This window comes from Accipiter gentilis, chromosome 27 (genome assembly GCF_929443795.1).
Source record: "Accipiter gentilis chromosome 27, bAccGen1.1, whole genome shotgun sequence".
Lineage (NCBI taxonomy): Eukaryota > Metazoa > Chordata > Aves > Accipitriformes > Accipitridae > Astur > Astur gentilis.
Window position 1 is genome coordinate 12,354,154 of NC_064906.1, and position 14,910 is coordinate 12,369,063.

The 14,910-nt window shown below is 39.2% G+C and overlaps 2 protein-coding genes across 9 annotated transcripts in view; one reads left to right on the forward strand and one right to left on the reverse strand.

The window, feature by feature from the left end:
* Positions 1-14,219, forward strand: part of INVS (inversin) — a 98,429-nt gene extending 84,210 nt beyond the window's left edge. For all 6 annotated transcript variants that reach the window (XM_049830098.1, XM_049830100.1, XM_049830099.1 and 3 more), the window contains 4 exons: positions 2,320-3,127; positions 8,900-9,132; positions 10,133-10,213; positions 13,088-14,219. In XM_049830098.1, the coding sequence (XP_049686055.1) occupies positions 2,320-3,127; positions 8,900-9,132; positions 10,133-10,213; positions 13,088-13,203 (1,238 nt within the window). In that variant the 3' untranslated portion in view covers positions 13,204-14,219. The remainder of the gene's footprint in view (positions 1-2,319; positions 3,128-8,899; positions 9,133-10,132; positions 10,214-13,087) is intronic.
* A 47-nt stretch (positions 14,220-14,266) lies between these two features.
* The window catches only part of TEX10 (testis expressed 10), a 60,967-nt gene continuing 60,323 nt past the window's right edge, over positions 14,267-14,910 (reverse strand). For all 3 annotated transcript variants that reach the window (XM_049830107.1, XM_049830104.1, XM_049830105.1), the window contains exon 16: positions 14,267-14,502. In XM_049830107.1, the coding sequence (XP_049686064.1) occupies positions 14,389-14,502 (114 nt within the window). In that variant the 3' untranslated portion in view covers positions 14,267-14,388. The remainder of the gene's footprint in view (positions 14,503-14,910) is intronic.

Genomic DNA, 14,910 nt, shown 5'->3' on the forward strand with positions numbered 1-14,910 from the left:
TGATCTGTTCTCCACAGGGAAATCCTCTTTCCTATGTATGTTATCTCATTTGCCTTAACTGTAGTGCAAACAGGTTAAGTTCTTTTTTTTGTGCTCTGTACTTGTTATTGCTCGGTCTTCCTATCTAAGAAAGTTTATTTCACCCTCAAAAGATGAGCTAGGATACTTAAATTATGGGGTTTTTTTCCGTTATCCAGTTACCCAGTTGTTCAGATTGGGACGTTTGCACGCACTACTTAAATGTCTTATGGTTGAAGTAAAAAAGCATTCTACATGCTGTACGTGCAAACCAGGTAGCAGGTTTTGGTGAGTTCAGAATGACAAGGCCTTTTTTAAAAAGCTGTGTTCTTTTACCTTGTTGAGATATCAAAATAGTGTTGTAACAGTGCTGGAAATTTCATACGTTTGAACTGACGGTCAGCCCTATACCGTTTTTATTGATGGCACTGGCGGTTTTTTACTTGGCTTCATTGGGAGTGGTATTATGCCCATAGGAATCTTGACATCAGAAGGAACATTTTTTAAATTGTCTATTCCCCTGATGTAACACAAGAGAGAGGGAATTTCTTTCTCCATTCTGGGAGATTAAAATAATATATCAAAATAGATAAGAAATCATTAATTAAATTAATACTAGATTAAAATATATTAAAATAATAGAATTTTTTTTCCCCTGTCCCAGAACATATAGGGTTATCTACCCATATGAAAATCATGTATAAGTTAGAGTAGCCTCTCAGCCCATGCCGACCTGTCACTATGATAAATCTTCCGTGTTGGAGACATCATTGATGATAATCATTAATTTCTTCTGTGTAATCTGTTAATGTGCCATCTTCTGTTATCCAGTCAAAAGAGTATCCTTTAAAGGCATTACAGTGAGGATAAATATAGCATGGTTTCACCAGGTTTTGGATGATACAGAATATTTTCTTTGATTCCAGTTGTCCTGGTTTTGGCTGGGATAGAGTTAACTTTCTTTCCAGTAGCTGGTGTAATGTTATGTTTTGGATTCAGTATGAGAAGAATGTTGATAACACACTGATGTTTTCAGTTGTTTCTAGGCAGTGTTTAGCCTAAGTCAAGGATTCTTCAGCTTCTCATGCCCAGCCAGCGAGAAGGCTGGAGGGGCACAAGGAGTTGGGAGGGGACACAGCCAGGGCAGCTGACCCAAACTGCCCAAAGGGGTATTCCGTACCATGGGACGTCATGCCCAGTATATACACTGGGGGGAGTTGGCCTGGGGGGGTGGAGGCAGATCGCTGCTCAGGGACTAACTGGGCATCGGTTGGCGAGTGGTGAGCAGTTGAATTGTGCACCACTTGTTTTGTATATTCCAATTCATTTATTATTATTATTCTTGTCATTTTATTATTGTTATTATTATCATTAAAATTTTCTTCCTTTCTGTTCTGTTAAACTGTTCTTATCTCAACCCACAAGTTTAACTTTTTTTCCCAATTCTCTTCCCCATCCCACTGGGTGGGGGGGAAGTGAGTGAGTGGCTGCCTGGTGCTTAGTTGCTGGCTGGGGTTAAACCATGACACAGTATATCAAAGATCTCTTTGTCTTCTTTTTCCCCTCTTACCTATCCTTTAACACCCTGTCTTTTTGTTACGTTTCATCATATCTGGTCTATTTTCTCATCCTCCTGTTAGTTTCAAAACAAAATGGAAGGTGGATGGTATATGGGAGGTTTTCAGTTTTGCACTCCAGTCTAGCTTCTGAGTCATCCTCACAAGAGTGTTTAGAAGCAGTTATCACACAGCAGCAAGGGAGAAATGGGAAGGACTTCATCAGTTGATTTAGGATGTTGAGGAAAATACTGAGAAGCCAAGCACTCTGGGTTTCCTGGGTCAGTGGGTTACCCTGTCTGTCACCATGTGCCAGGATACAGGGTGGCTAGAGCAGAAGTTTAGCAAATAAGCTTAAAACAGTGGCGGTCTGTTTTGGTGTCTTCAGTGGAATGAGCAGGTGTGTTCAGGGGGCTGCATTCCTGTGCCACGCGGTGAGCTGGTTTCTTTGGAGAACAGCAGTATATTCAGGTAGGTGAAGAAATAGTTTCTCCCTGTGAACTTTTTTTAGACATCTAACTCAAATGTAGTGTGAAAAATATTTGTAGAACAGTCAGCAAATGAAGAAGTTTGGGACTGTACTGTTACAGGCAACTATGTCCTCTTCTGATTCTTCCTGCTTACACATTTTTTCATTTAAGTAAATCCTAGTGTGCCTCAAAGGTAACTGAGCAAAAAAATTAGAGACAAACTGTGTTTTGGTGGATCAGAGACTGAATGTTGGTTTCCATTTCTCTGTCTAAAGATTCATTGAGGAAACGCATCAAAAGCAAGTCAAGTTGTGTCCATTTCCATTGTGGTAAAGTAAAAGAGGGAACAAAAGTTGAAGTGGAACATCAGGTTGCAGCTGCTACAGAACTGGATGGAGAAAAGCACAAGGAGCACACTGTCGAGGCAACGGGTACTTGTGCTCGGAGGAGCAGAAGGCGTACTGCTTCTGCTTGTAGGACTGCTAGTGTTGGAGAAAAATTAAGAGATCAAAGTCAGTCTTCATCTGGCAACAGGGACCATTGTGAAGGAACGGCTGTGTTCTTCTGCAATGTCAGTTGTACTGGTGGAATTGCGAGAAACTCAAAGCAGTGTGAAGCTGCTTCCAAAGGCAAAAGGCATCAGCAGAAATCCAGAAATAAAGAGGTAAATGATGAGCGATGTTCACCAGCTGGCTCTAGCAGACCAGGAAGTGCCAAAACGGTATTTGTAAACACCAGAAATGACAGTGTGCATGCTGTAGAGCAAACTAACAAAGTGGGAAATAATGAATTAGCAAAAAAGGCTTCCCCTTTATTGTCTGCTGAGGCAGAACCTACCGGAACTGTGCCAAGAAACCCAGCAGCGTGTTCTGCTCCTGATGACAGCTTGAACTTGGAAAAAACAGGCGTAATTGGATCCAGGAATGCAGATGATCAGTTATGTTCTGTCGCATGGCAAAGTACAAATATTGAACTAATCCCTTTAGAGATTCGAATGCAGATAATAGAAAAAGAAAGAAAAAGAAAAGAGCTGTTTCGGAAGAAGAACTATGCTGCTACGGTCATACAGAGGACATGGAGAAGGTAAGACTACTGTTTCAGTAGCTAGAGAAGTGAGATACATGTAAATGTAAATTAAATTAGGCTTGTGGGCAATACGCTTTATTTGGTCTTTCTGCTTACAACATTACCACTGCTGAATCAGATTTTTAATAATCCTTCACCAAACAAGCAGAAGTAGGTTTCAGTCACTTAGAATTACATTAGTAAGTTCATAAAAAGTGCAAGGTAAGTGATGACTTAATAATTGGAGAAGTTATTAAACTTCCACTTCAAGCACTGATACTTCTTTAGAGGGCGCAGATCAACATTTCCTTAAGCCTAGAGTTCACTGCTCTCGTGTTTGTTAGCAAAATTGCACATGTAGGGGTACAAGGCTTTCCCTGAAAAGGTGTTTGTAACCAGACCCTTCACCACCGTTTAGTTACATATTAGAAATTGTATTCTGACCTGACTTTTAACTGGATAACCAAACCACAAGAGGTTTGGAAGCTTTGGAAGTTCATTGCCAAAACTTGAAGCTAACTTGAATAACTTGATTGAGCAGGGACAACTGCTGTACAGAAGAGGCAGACAGGAGAGAGTGAGATGTCCCAGTGTTCGCTTTCCACGCCATTGTCCTGCTTTCATGAACGCATGAGTTACAACCTCAGAAATACAGTCATTAGTGATGTATGTGCTCCTTAATATTTACTTTCTTATCAAAATTGACAGGAAGAGTATGGCAGCTGTAGGTGAAGCATATATTATGTACATAATTTTTTATTTCCTATTTTTATTGAAATTTTCTTCAGTTTTTATGTGGATGCAGAAAACCATAAATTGCTGATTTTTACTAATAACTGATCTTTCCAGGTCTCTCCCTAGTTTAAGTTCCATATATGTTTTAATATTTCTTAGTATTCAGTTAAAAAAAAAATTACAAGGAAATTTGTTTGAGAGCTCAACTCTCACACCCTACGGTATAGTTCAGTAGTGATGCAAAAATTGTTCCCCCAACCAAACTGTATCAAAGGGAGCAGCCGGTGGATGTCTGGGAGCACATAGAGTGTAGTAACGTCCCTGGGAAACCTGCAAGTCTCCTGCAATAACAGAATCAAGTCTTAATGCCCAAGTGCTTGCAGAATAAACACTGAGTCACTGGTAGACCTCCCTTCTTCTGGGTCATGCTGGAAGCTTTGGTTCCCTTGCAGAGAAATTTGGAGGGGCTGTTTCTTCCCCTTGCTGTGCCAGGAGCCAAGTACTAGTGGTCTTCCTAGTGGAAGCATCTGCATCCAACCGGCTCTGCATCCACATGGAGCAGAGGGGAGCACGCAGGAGCTGGAGCATCAGGGGCTGCTCTCTTTGTGACGCATCCAGCTGCAGGAGGCAGCCAGCCTGGGCTGTTCAGACACTCCAGTAACGTCCTCTGGGATGCATCAAGCAAGGCCAGGACCAAAACTTAAGAGAGAACAGTTCTGAATACTTACTGTACAAGCCTGCTGTTTTGACAAGGAAAGATCTTTTTGCCAAGTACCGCGTAGCTCTGAAAAGCTAAAAAAGAGGCATGAGGTTGTGCTGCTTTCTTTCAGTGGTGCTTCGAGGCTTAAAAATCCTGTTTCTTACTTTGCAAGCTGGAGTGTTACCTGTGTTCCCTATTGTACGAAACACCAGGTAGCTAAGAGACAAGTATTACTAGCCACTTGTTCGTGGAGTTCTGAGAACTGGTATTTCTCATTGCTTTTTACAGTTAACTTACGAAGTCCAAAGAAGTCTTGTCTTCCTCAGAAAGAGCTGATGCTGCCCATTACTAGGGAAGGGACACCAGACCAGACACCCCATGGTCTGAGCTGGCAGTCCATTCTTTCGTAAACTGAAATGTGGCCATTTTAACATTTGAGTTGGCTCAGCAAATACTTCTGTTTGCTGCAGCTTTTTTACTGATCAGTCTAAATATTTCCAAGCATGAGGTTGGATTTACAGTCCAGTAATATTCCAGGCTATCTCTTCACTGTTGTTGGAATATAAAAGATACACTGGCTTTTGTGAGTACATTCCTATTCCAGTGAAAAGTTAAAATTTTGGAACTTAGTTTTTTAAATTCACTTTTTAGCCTCTTTTTTTTTTTGGCAAAAATTCTGACTTTTTTGTACGGTATTACTTATTTCTGTACTTCTGTCATATTTGCTCTCTGTTTGCTATTTATACATCCAGCTCTGGGGTCCCCGGTACAAGAAAGCCACAGACCTGTTGAACTTCAAAGCGAAGCAGCCACTTGTTCTCCCAGTGATCCACCACTTCTGCCATCAGTTCTCACTGCCGCTTCCAAATGCTATGCAAGCAGCTTAGTGCGGGCAATGTCCTCCTTGGCCTTCTTTTCTAATGGAGATCCTGAACTCTTGTCTTATGTGTTCAGGTCTTTTTAGATACCAAAAGCTAAAGTAAGTCAGGAGTAGGTTAGGAGAGTATATCCATAAGTGATACTATTGCTTCTGAAGGCTATGCTGCTGTCACTTAACACCGAATTAAAATCCTTACAGAGGAGTAGGTGCATGCCATAGCTTTCAGGCAAAGCGTAAAGATGTGTAGTGAGTGCTTGTGCAAATTTCCTCACAAGAACTGGGATCTAAAGCCTTGTATTGAGCTAGTTTACCTGTGTAGAAATCTTTGCATTCCATTTAGAGTTTTGACTATCTAAAGATTTTGGATAGATCCTTCTAAACTATCCACCTGCTGAAACAGCAATGGTGTCTTATCTCACCAAGAAATGCATGCACTAACTTACAGCACTTTGGAAATTGTGGGGATTAAAGACTGTTTAAATAATATTTGTTATTTAAAGAATTAATAAAGAAGAAGAAATAATTTGTTCTCTTCGCAAAACTCATATTTTGTAGAACACTAACGAGGATCATAAATTCTGCAAGACTGCAAGAGAGATTAGTTTTGCAGTTCCTCCACTGTCATTTCATTATGTCTGCAGACAGTTTACTGTCGCTAAAGCTTTGATGGAGTTCATAAAGTTTGCAGCAATATCATAATGCATTTATTTCAGTGTATTTCTGGCAGCTGTATGTGCTGACTTACTAATATGTCAGTTATTCTGACACTCTTTCTGAAATACTTAATTTCCCATCCACTGTACACCAAATTACAGTTCTTATCAGGTGCCTGCTGTGTGGCTGTGGGTCCCACTCAGTCATGTGTTTGTTTTTCGGGTCCAGGCTTGCACTGGTGAATAGCTTGTACTTGTAGACAGGAATAGATTTACACATCATTAATGTATCATTCTACATTAGAAACACATAGAGGTACATGCCTGCATTCTGGCATTTCTCTAAGTCAGGATTAAGTACATTTGTCTCACTCTGCAAATTTTATAGTCATGATTTACTTACTTTACAAGTTTCTTGAGGGCTATTGTGAGCTACAACACAATGCTACTGGTCTACTTAAGTGTCTTAAACTTGCCTTTCTCGGGAAGATGTTTCAATTCCCACAGTCCACAAACTTTATAAATGTAGTCCTCAAAAGCGTATTTTAAGGTGTGTGGCTTGTCAAAGGTTAATTGCTTATCCTGCTCATTGAGGCTTACAGATTCTGTGTCTGTGTCGCTCTCTTGTGGGGGACACTGAGGCCTGTGCCATTCTCCAGGGTCTACAGTGAGTCAACAGAAGCTGGCAATCAGCTGGTTGCTGTCATTGTTGCTCTCCTGCTGGAGTCAAACTATATTTTTTTATATATTATCGCTATAGGTGTACTTTGACCAGCGCTAGTTTTTAAGATTAGAGCTTCTGTAACAATGAATCTGAATAACGTTTGCCAGCTTTGTCATTCTGCACATGTATTCCATGTTTCTTTTATGTGCAGTAGCTTTGTTGACTAAGCATTGAGTATTTTAAGGCACCACATCAGGTTCATGGAGCATCAAACTCGGTCCCATTCGTCTTTTTGCTCACTAGGATCAGAATGATCTGTTACGGGAGAGCTGAATTAAAAAAATGTGCACACGCTCTAAAGATAACTGCCTACATCTTCACAGTGTCAGGGCCTCACAGTTGTTTTCTTGTTGCTAAGAACTGCAAGAAGTTCTCTACAAACGTGAAATCACAGCTGGGTGCAAAGGTGGAGTGCCTGTGAATGGGCCACTTCATGTATCAGCAAAGGCTTCTGGCAGTAATTACTGAATTCCAAGAGAATAGCTTAGTATTCTTTTCTGCTTAAGTATGAAACAGTTCCCCAATTGTTTTTCCTGCAGCAGTATTCACATAACCCATCTTTAGCTCAAGTTATGTTAGCAAGTCACTGTAATTGTGCCCCCCTTCACTTTCTCTCCCTCTCTCAACGCGTTGAAAAGTTCTAAGTGACGTGTTATTTAACGAAACTGGCTAATTTTTTTCTTTTGTCTCTTAATAATGCTTTGGTTCTGAATTCATACAGCGCTTTGCAACTTGTAGGCACTACAGACATTTATTGGTAAGATGCAGTTGCTCCTCACATTTGTTATGTGCTTTTAATGAGCTGTGTAACAGTACATGCCTGAATTCTGAAGCTCCACTAAATGAAGACTAAATAAGTTTGTCTCACCCAGCAAATTTCACAGAGGTAATTTACTGAGCTTATTGAAAGTTTAAAATTATTGGGGCTGTAACTGAGCATATCATCCCCCTTTGGCATGCTGTTGTGCTCTTATTTACTCATTTTCTATATATGGCTGCTGTTTTGTTTGAATGATATAGTGCATTGGCTTATAACATATATTTAAACAATTTGTATCTGGTTGTGTTGTCTTTTGTTTTAATTTAGAACTTGTTGCAGGTGGAGCAACAGAACAAAATCACATCTTTCTCCCTCCTTCCTCATTCCCTTTACCAGGGCATCCAGCAGAAGCCTTTTTGAATGCTGGAGGGGATGATGATCAATGTGTTTTGGCCCATTACCAAACACTTATAATTAATATTTTACAAGTGTGACTCTCTGTTCATTTGTGACAGGTTTGTACTGGAAGATTCAGAGTTAATTACCAGGCCAGTTAATTGACTTGTGAGTGTGAAATGCTAATATCCGATTGAATGCTTCTTTCTGAGTCAAGAAAAAACCACAACTCCTTGTTGCTGGTGCCATTAACCACCGAAGTGGGAAAAAGGACAGATAATCTACCATTGCCACTTGGAACAGGGCTTTGACTGCATGCAAGATCAAAGCAGCCGTGGCAAGGTTGGGTCAGGAAACAGGCAGCCTTTGAAGGGAAGGGAAAAAAAGCAAGAACAGATTGCTGAAAGCAAGGTGAAGGGAGAATCTTCAGAGGGATGGAAAGCAGCTCAGTTTTCTGTAGAGGAAATGTGCAGTTGAACCCGTAAGAGGTATACTTGGCTCTTCTCTTGCACTGATTGACTGAGAATACAAAGCGGTAAGGCACAGGAGAAACTTTGGTGTTATTAAGCTGTGAATGTAGTGAAAATGAGAAAACAATATTGATTATACTGTTATATCATAAATATTTATAGGTTTTGTCTTCTCTAGATTTTCTATATATTATAAAGCAGTTGATAAGCTGATGTTGGAGTACTGTAACTTTCGACACGCGTAATGCCAGATCTTTATTAGCTGTGTGAAATAATAGATGCATCCAGAATTGAACCCAGCTCCTACTTTTTCTTCTGAGCAAACATTTCTCATCCAAATGACTTAGCACATCAGTGGGAGTTCTGTTTTCCCAGTTACTCATGTAATCCACCATGTGAACTGATGCGTGGAAAGCACCGAAGTTAAAACAGGTCACCTAAAACAAGTGCTCTTCTCTTTTCTGCTCTCTAGTTACCAGCTAAGACAGGAGTTGTTTCAGCTTCTTAGTGCTAAGCGGCAGTGCAAAGAAGATGAAGACAAATGGAGACAAGAGGCAGCTGCCTTCTTCATTCAGGTTGCTTGGAAGAAACAGCTGAACCATAGCCCTCTGAAATCAGTTCCTTCATGTAAAAATCTGAAATCTATAAACAAAACCAGCTCAGCCATAAAAACCAGCAAGCAGTCCATCCTTAAGCAGATCTATGGTAATTTTGTCTTCACTACACTTCATTTGAAATAGCTACGCTTTTATTTTTATAACAGAGTGATCCCTGTATTTTGGATTCTTCTATACACTTCTTACCCAATTGTTAGGGATTTCAACTATTTATAAAAACTAGTCTGAATCTCAGGTGTTCTAGGTGATTGCATTTCTGTTTCAGGTTGAAAAAAAAATACCTCTGTGATTTGAAATGGCTGTTGCTATAGCTGTTTGAATCACCACATAGCCATTATTCCAGCACAGGTCTTGAGCAACGGAGTAATTCTGTTGCCAGAGCTGCTCACATGTATCAATGTGGAAAGAGAATAGAGCAGTTAAAGTGGGGATAGCTGGCTGTATCAATCAATGCACAGTGGCTATCTGGATCATGGTTTAATTTTTTTAAGCATTGATTTAAACCTTTTTGGGTTTGTATTGTTTTTTAAATAGTTCCATTTGAAGAATATGGTCTCGTTCCATGTTAATAACTTTCTTGTTTGAAGACAGCTGGTCTTTATTTGAAGAGCGAGATCATCTTTTCTGGTAACACTGCAGTGCTTTGCCCTATGCCTGAATGTGCACAGTGCAAAGGAATGCATCTTGAGGAAAGGGTAGAGAAGCATTGCTTTTAAACCTTGTGTTCCTTTACAGTGTGGATCACTGATGGAGTAAGGATGTGCTAACTATATGTGCTTTACCAGGTGATAAGTCACTTCTGTCATGGCTCTGCAGTTTACATAGATAGCCAAAATGATTAAATATAGATAAAAATTTTCTTTTCCTTCTTTTTTATAGCAACTGCAAGATGTATTTTAACTTTAGTTAAAGTTCAGTTGTGGTTATCTCAATTTTCTGTCATATAGAACGTCTCATGAGTCTCCTCATCATAAATGAGAATAATTTTTAGGACAAAATAATGCTGTAGCCTACTTAAAATAGTTTATAGCTATATGTAACCATCTTTATGTGAATAAACTCAGAGCTGTTCATATTGTTTGTTGAAGGACGTTCTCAGGAAGGCAAAGTGCATCAGCCAACAAGACCTCCTTCTAAGCTGAAACTTTCTGATGTGCAGCTGGTCTCAGGTAGGACATATACCTTTTTAAGAATACTTTATTGTTTATATACATATGAGATTGGTTTCATCTTAGAAAAGAAAAAAAATCTGCTCAAGAGCTGAGATCTCATATCAAAACACATAACTACCACCAAACTGTTGTGACTGCATGTTCTTTCACTACTTTTGGACTCATTTGAGCACTGCACTTTTATCTTTATGTTGAATCATTTATATGAAAACCAATTGTCATTGGGCTCTTACTAGGAAAGACCTTAATATAATGGACTTGTACAGTGAAAAGCCAGTTAACATTCATCCGTGGTTAAAATTGCTTACAGATGCTCGTACTATGGTTCAGCAGCACAAATATTTACTAGCCCGATAGAAGGCAAGAGACCAGATTTCTACACCTGTCAAGAATTTACATGTCTGTTCATTTGAAATACACTGTTTAGTGCATAGACGAAAACTTGAAAATCTGAAGTTACTGATCTGATCTCTGCCCTTTCTTCTAAAAGAGCATAATGGGGTTCCTGTGCTGTGCACAGAGCCTCAATTAATTTCATAGAATTTTACTTGCAGTAAGTTTTAAGGCTCTAACAAAAATCACAGATTTATTTGCTACTGACTCCGAAGCTGTGTAGTCATTACCAGGTCTTACTTGGGAGAGCTTTAGCTCTGTTTGTAACTGAAATTTTATGTATGGAACTGGTATTGGGACAGTAGGGTTGGCACGATCAGGACTCTCAAGCCGTGCAGGCAAACAGGATGGGGCTATACAGCGTAATACAGAACAGCGTTGAAGAACACAGATTGTAAAAGTATTATCAAAGTCATTAAAGGCTGGAACTTTTATGCATGTGGCATTATGTGACAGCTTAAAAAATGAAATTAGAGTGCATGGTCATCTCTCCTACTACTTCTTTACTAAATGCCATTTTTAAGACTTTGTCACTGTACTATGCACTGCCTTGGGGACGGGAGCTATGGTAATGTCAGCCCTTCGCCATGTGAAGGTTTAGTGCCTCGCTGGACATTTGGTCTTTGTGGTTTTATTGCATGTAGTTCAGAGGCAGGCCACAGCTAGGTAGCAAAAAAGCAAATGCTTCATGGAGACAGTAGTTCAGATAATTTGCAAAGGGAAGCAAAATTATTTTCCAACTAGCTTAACAGAACTCTGAAGTCAAAAAGAAATCTGACAGTAGACCTACCCTTGAGTTTGTTAGTACTGTAGGTGAGTTTCTGCCTCAGTAACAGACAGAGGCTTTTTAATTCCACTGTTTGAAAACTGTTTTAAGAGGCCTGACCAGACAGGTGTTTGATTGCCACCTCTTCATGCAGACATTAATCTAAATTTTAAAAGAGCTTTAGCGAATAATGCTTCTTTTCGTTTAACTTTTCAGGACAACAGATCTCCCTGTCTTCTGAAATAAAAAGGCTTTCTTTTGAGGTTTGAGTGTCCTTTGCTTTCATAACTTGGTGACGAATAGGATAGTGATAGGAACTCTGCCCAGTTCCTTTAGAACACTACCTACTTTTATTCACCTAATAGGAGCTCAGGGAACTTTAGCCCTTACTTAAAGACAATAACATGTTTTTCATCTGACTGCCTTTGTGCATGACAACATTACGTTTGTTGGAAAAGTTCAGAGCTGTCAGTGGCTAATGCCAGATTACTCTAGTTCTGACGTAGGTGCCTGGAGTAGGTCAGAATAGACTGTTCAGTTTGATTCTTCTCTTGTAGAAGGTACATCTGGGAAGGTGAAGACTGACTGTCAGCCCTACTTTTAATGTTCATATAGGTAGTGAAAAAAGCATGCAGTGACAAATCTGTAACAAACAGGAGACTGACACCAGACTCAGTTAACTTATTGGCATAAGCAGACTTTGGAGTGAGGACACAGAAGGTTATTGAAAGGAAATGTACAAGTCAGCAACAGGGGCCAGAGACTGACAGGTTGGAGTGTGCAGTGGGACATATGGACGTTGGGTAGGTGCTTCAAAATATTCTGGCAAATAAGGCCTTTATGATTGTTAAGATTAAAACAATTTGGAACTTGAAAGTTGTTCCTTTTTCATGTATCTTTTTTTAATAAATAGGTGGCTTTTGCCAATTCAATAAATGGCATTTGAAGAGGCTCTCTGCAGCCCCTGTTTTTGTTTAACTGTGGACACGGAAGTGTGTTTATAAGTTGTAAAGGAGGTTTTGCAATTCTTGGCATTAGAAAGGCACCCTTAAAATGAGCTGGGTTCTCCCCCTCAATGAAATGTTCAGATTTGCAGCTGGGGCGACCTGGCTAGAATGGGATAAAGCATTGAAATGTTTGCATCTGATCTCTACAAAACCGGTAAAACACACATATTGTTTGTAGCACGTTACAGTAAATAAAAACATTGAATGAGCCCAGCCCTTCAGCCAGACTCAAAACTGAAGAGAATGGTCAGCTGACATTCAGTTCTGCTTTCTAATAATTCAGTCTTCACTTTAGCCCTGGCCTAGTTTCTCCTACTTCCTAGAAATGACCCAATACCTAAAGTTGCTAAATATTCCTCAACAAAACCTCTTGCTGCTCTTCAGCAAACTCAGCCAAGAGCATTGATTTAGTGACTGAACTGTCAGCCTGGAAACCTTCATTCGTTTATGAGGGTAAATCTCAAGTTAAGCTCCATTATTACTGTCTGCATTAAACACACGCAGTTGGATTCTATGTAAGCTGTACTGAGTGCCACAGAAACCAAACTCTATTTACAGATAATCAACAGCAAGGTGTCAGGAAAAAGGCACGTTCTTTTCCTCATGTATTCATTTTTTACAAAAATCTAGAATCCAGTGTAGGTGAAGATGAAACTTCTTTTTAACCACTACAGTTACTCATCAAACCCCTTTCTTCTTTTACAGTAAACAACCTACAGTGTGTTAATTTGCTGGAGAACATGGGAAAATCAAAGCAATTTTCATACAACATGAGACCAACCACTGCTGCAAAATCAAAAAATACAGGACTCAAGCACTAAACAAAACTGAATGTTTGGAATTTAAAGAGCACATTCTGGTGCAACTGCTATCTTTCATAATGTACAAGTCATCTACAACATACTAAACTTGAACACATTTTCAGTTTTGTATTATCTCAGCATTACATACCAAGCAGACTTCTAAGGAGCTGGACTTTTTATGTTGTTTACAAATTAGTTTTTGAATGCAACTGTTAATTTATTTAGTGACAGGATGAAATCTGAATTGCATTTGGAAACAGAAAATGAAGTGCTAAGCCCAGCATTACAATAGAGTTGCAGAGGCAATATGACAATTCCTACTTGTCAAAAGTAGGAATTTTGAATGTGTTCATCAAACACAATTTCAAAGGGGAGGGCAACTCTACTGAAGATGTAACAGTTCTAGAAGACTGTTATTCTATTTCACCTCAAATTTATTAAATGTATTTCAAAATATAAGTGGGAAGGGAAGAACAACCTTCATGCTCTACTTCTGTACTAAAGAAACAATTGGTTCTCAGCTAGCTATGGATGTGGAAGGAAAAGTAGAACAGTGACAGAAAACACTCAGTAAATAGAGTGCTTTCCACAGCCTATGGAAATTGTTAGGGGTGTGTTTTCTGCCCTTTGAAATTATCACCATTTTTTTTCTGTATTAATAACTTCATTTTTATACATGCACAAAAAAAGTTTCTACAGAAAGCAAGACAAGATAGGACCTATTCTAGGAGAAAACTTGTTCTTATAATAGCTTTGGAGCTCCCAGCATATAGTATTTACCTTGCACAAAGTATTTAAGAATATGAACTCAGCAAAAATAAAAAACTGTTACTCTAGTTTCAAAGTATATTGTTTTCTATTTTTTCTGCTAGTTGGTATTACATAATTCTGGGGTTTTTTTAATTAATATGATGCTTCAAAATAATAGATGATTTACGCTAATATAAGTTTGTTTCTCTGCAAGCACTTAAAGAAAATCCAGTCTCCTTGAAGCTTAACACCCTTCCCTGCGGTCACCACATCTACTAAAACAACCTCCAGTAACGTCTACTTGCTTGAAAAGAAAGGCAATAGAGGTGTGCAGTTCTTTGTAAAATTTTTATTCTGTTTCACTTACAAAAAAATTGACAAGCTTTGTTCCAACATCTTCCATTCAAAACTAAATAGAAGTAAATGCTTTACAATAAATGCAGTTCGACCTCTTTAATATACCGTGTTTATAGGGCCAGGTCCCTGGGGATGAGAGGCAAGGTAGATGTTGAAACAGTAATGGAGGTCTGTTAGCCACTGCTCTTGAACTTCACCACTCTTCAGCGTCTAGAAAGAAAGGGGAAAAAAGGTAAAACTCAATTTCACCAACAAAGCTGCACTTTGTTTTTACAGGTAATCAGGTGCGATGTTAAAGGTACAAGATGGCCTTGTTCACTTGCACACATTGACATTATTCTTCTCATTTATTCATTTTAACATGGTATGTCTGTCAAAGCCAAAACAATAAAGTGTTACTACTTGGTAGACTAAGTCAGTGTTACATTATGAAGTGTGTGAATTACACCAGATGTGATTTCCTTACTCTTAATTATAGTGGCTTGCTTACTTTCCAATTCTGCAATTTATAGTCAATTAAAATGCAAATGAGCGTGGTTCTACTAAAGCAGGAGAGCTCAATACCCCAGTCTACAGGAGAACTGCTACCAACATAGCCCACAGTCCCGTAATTTGCTC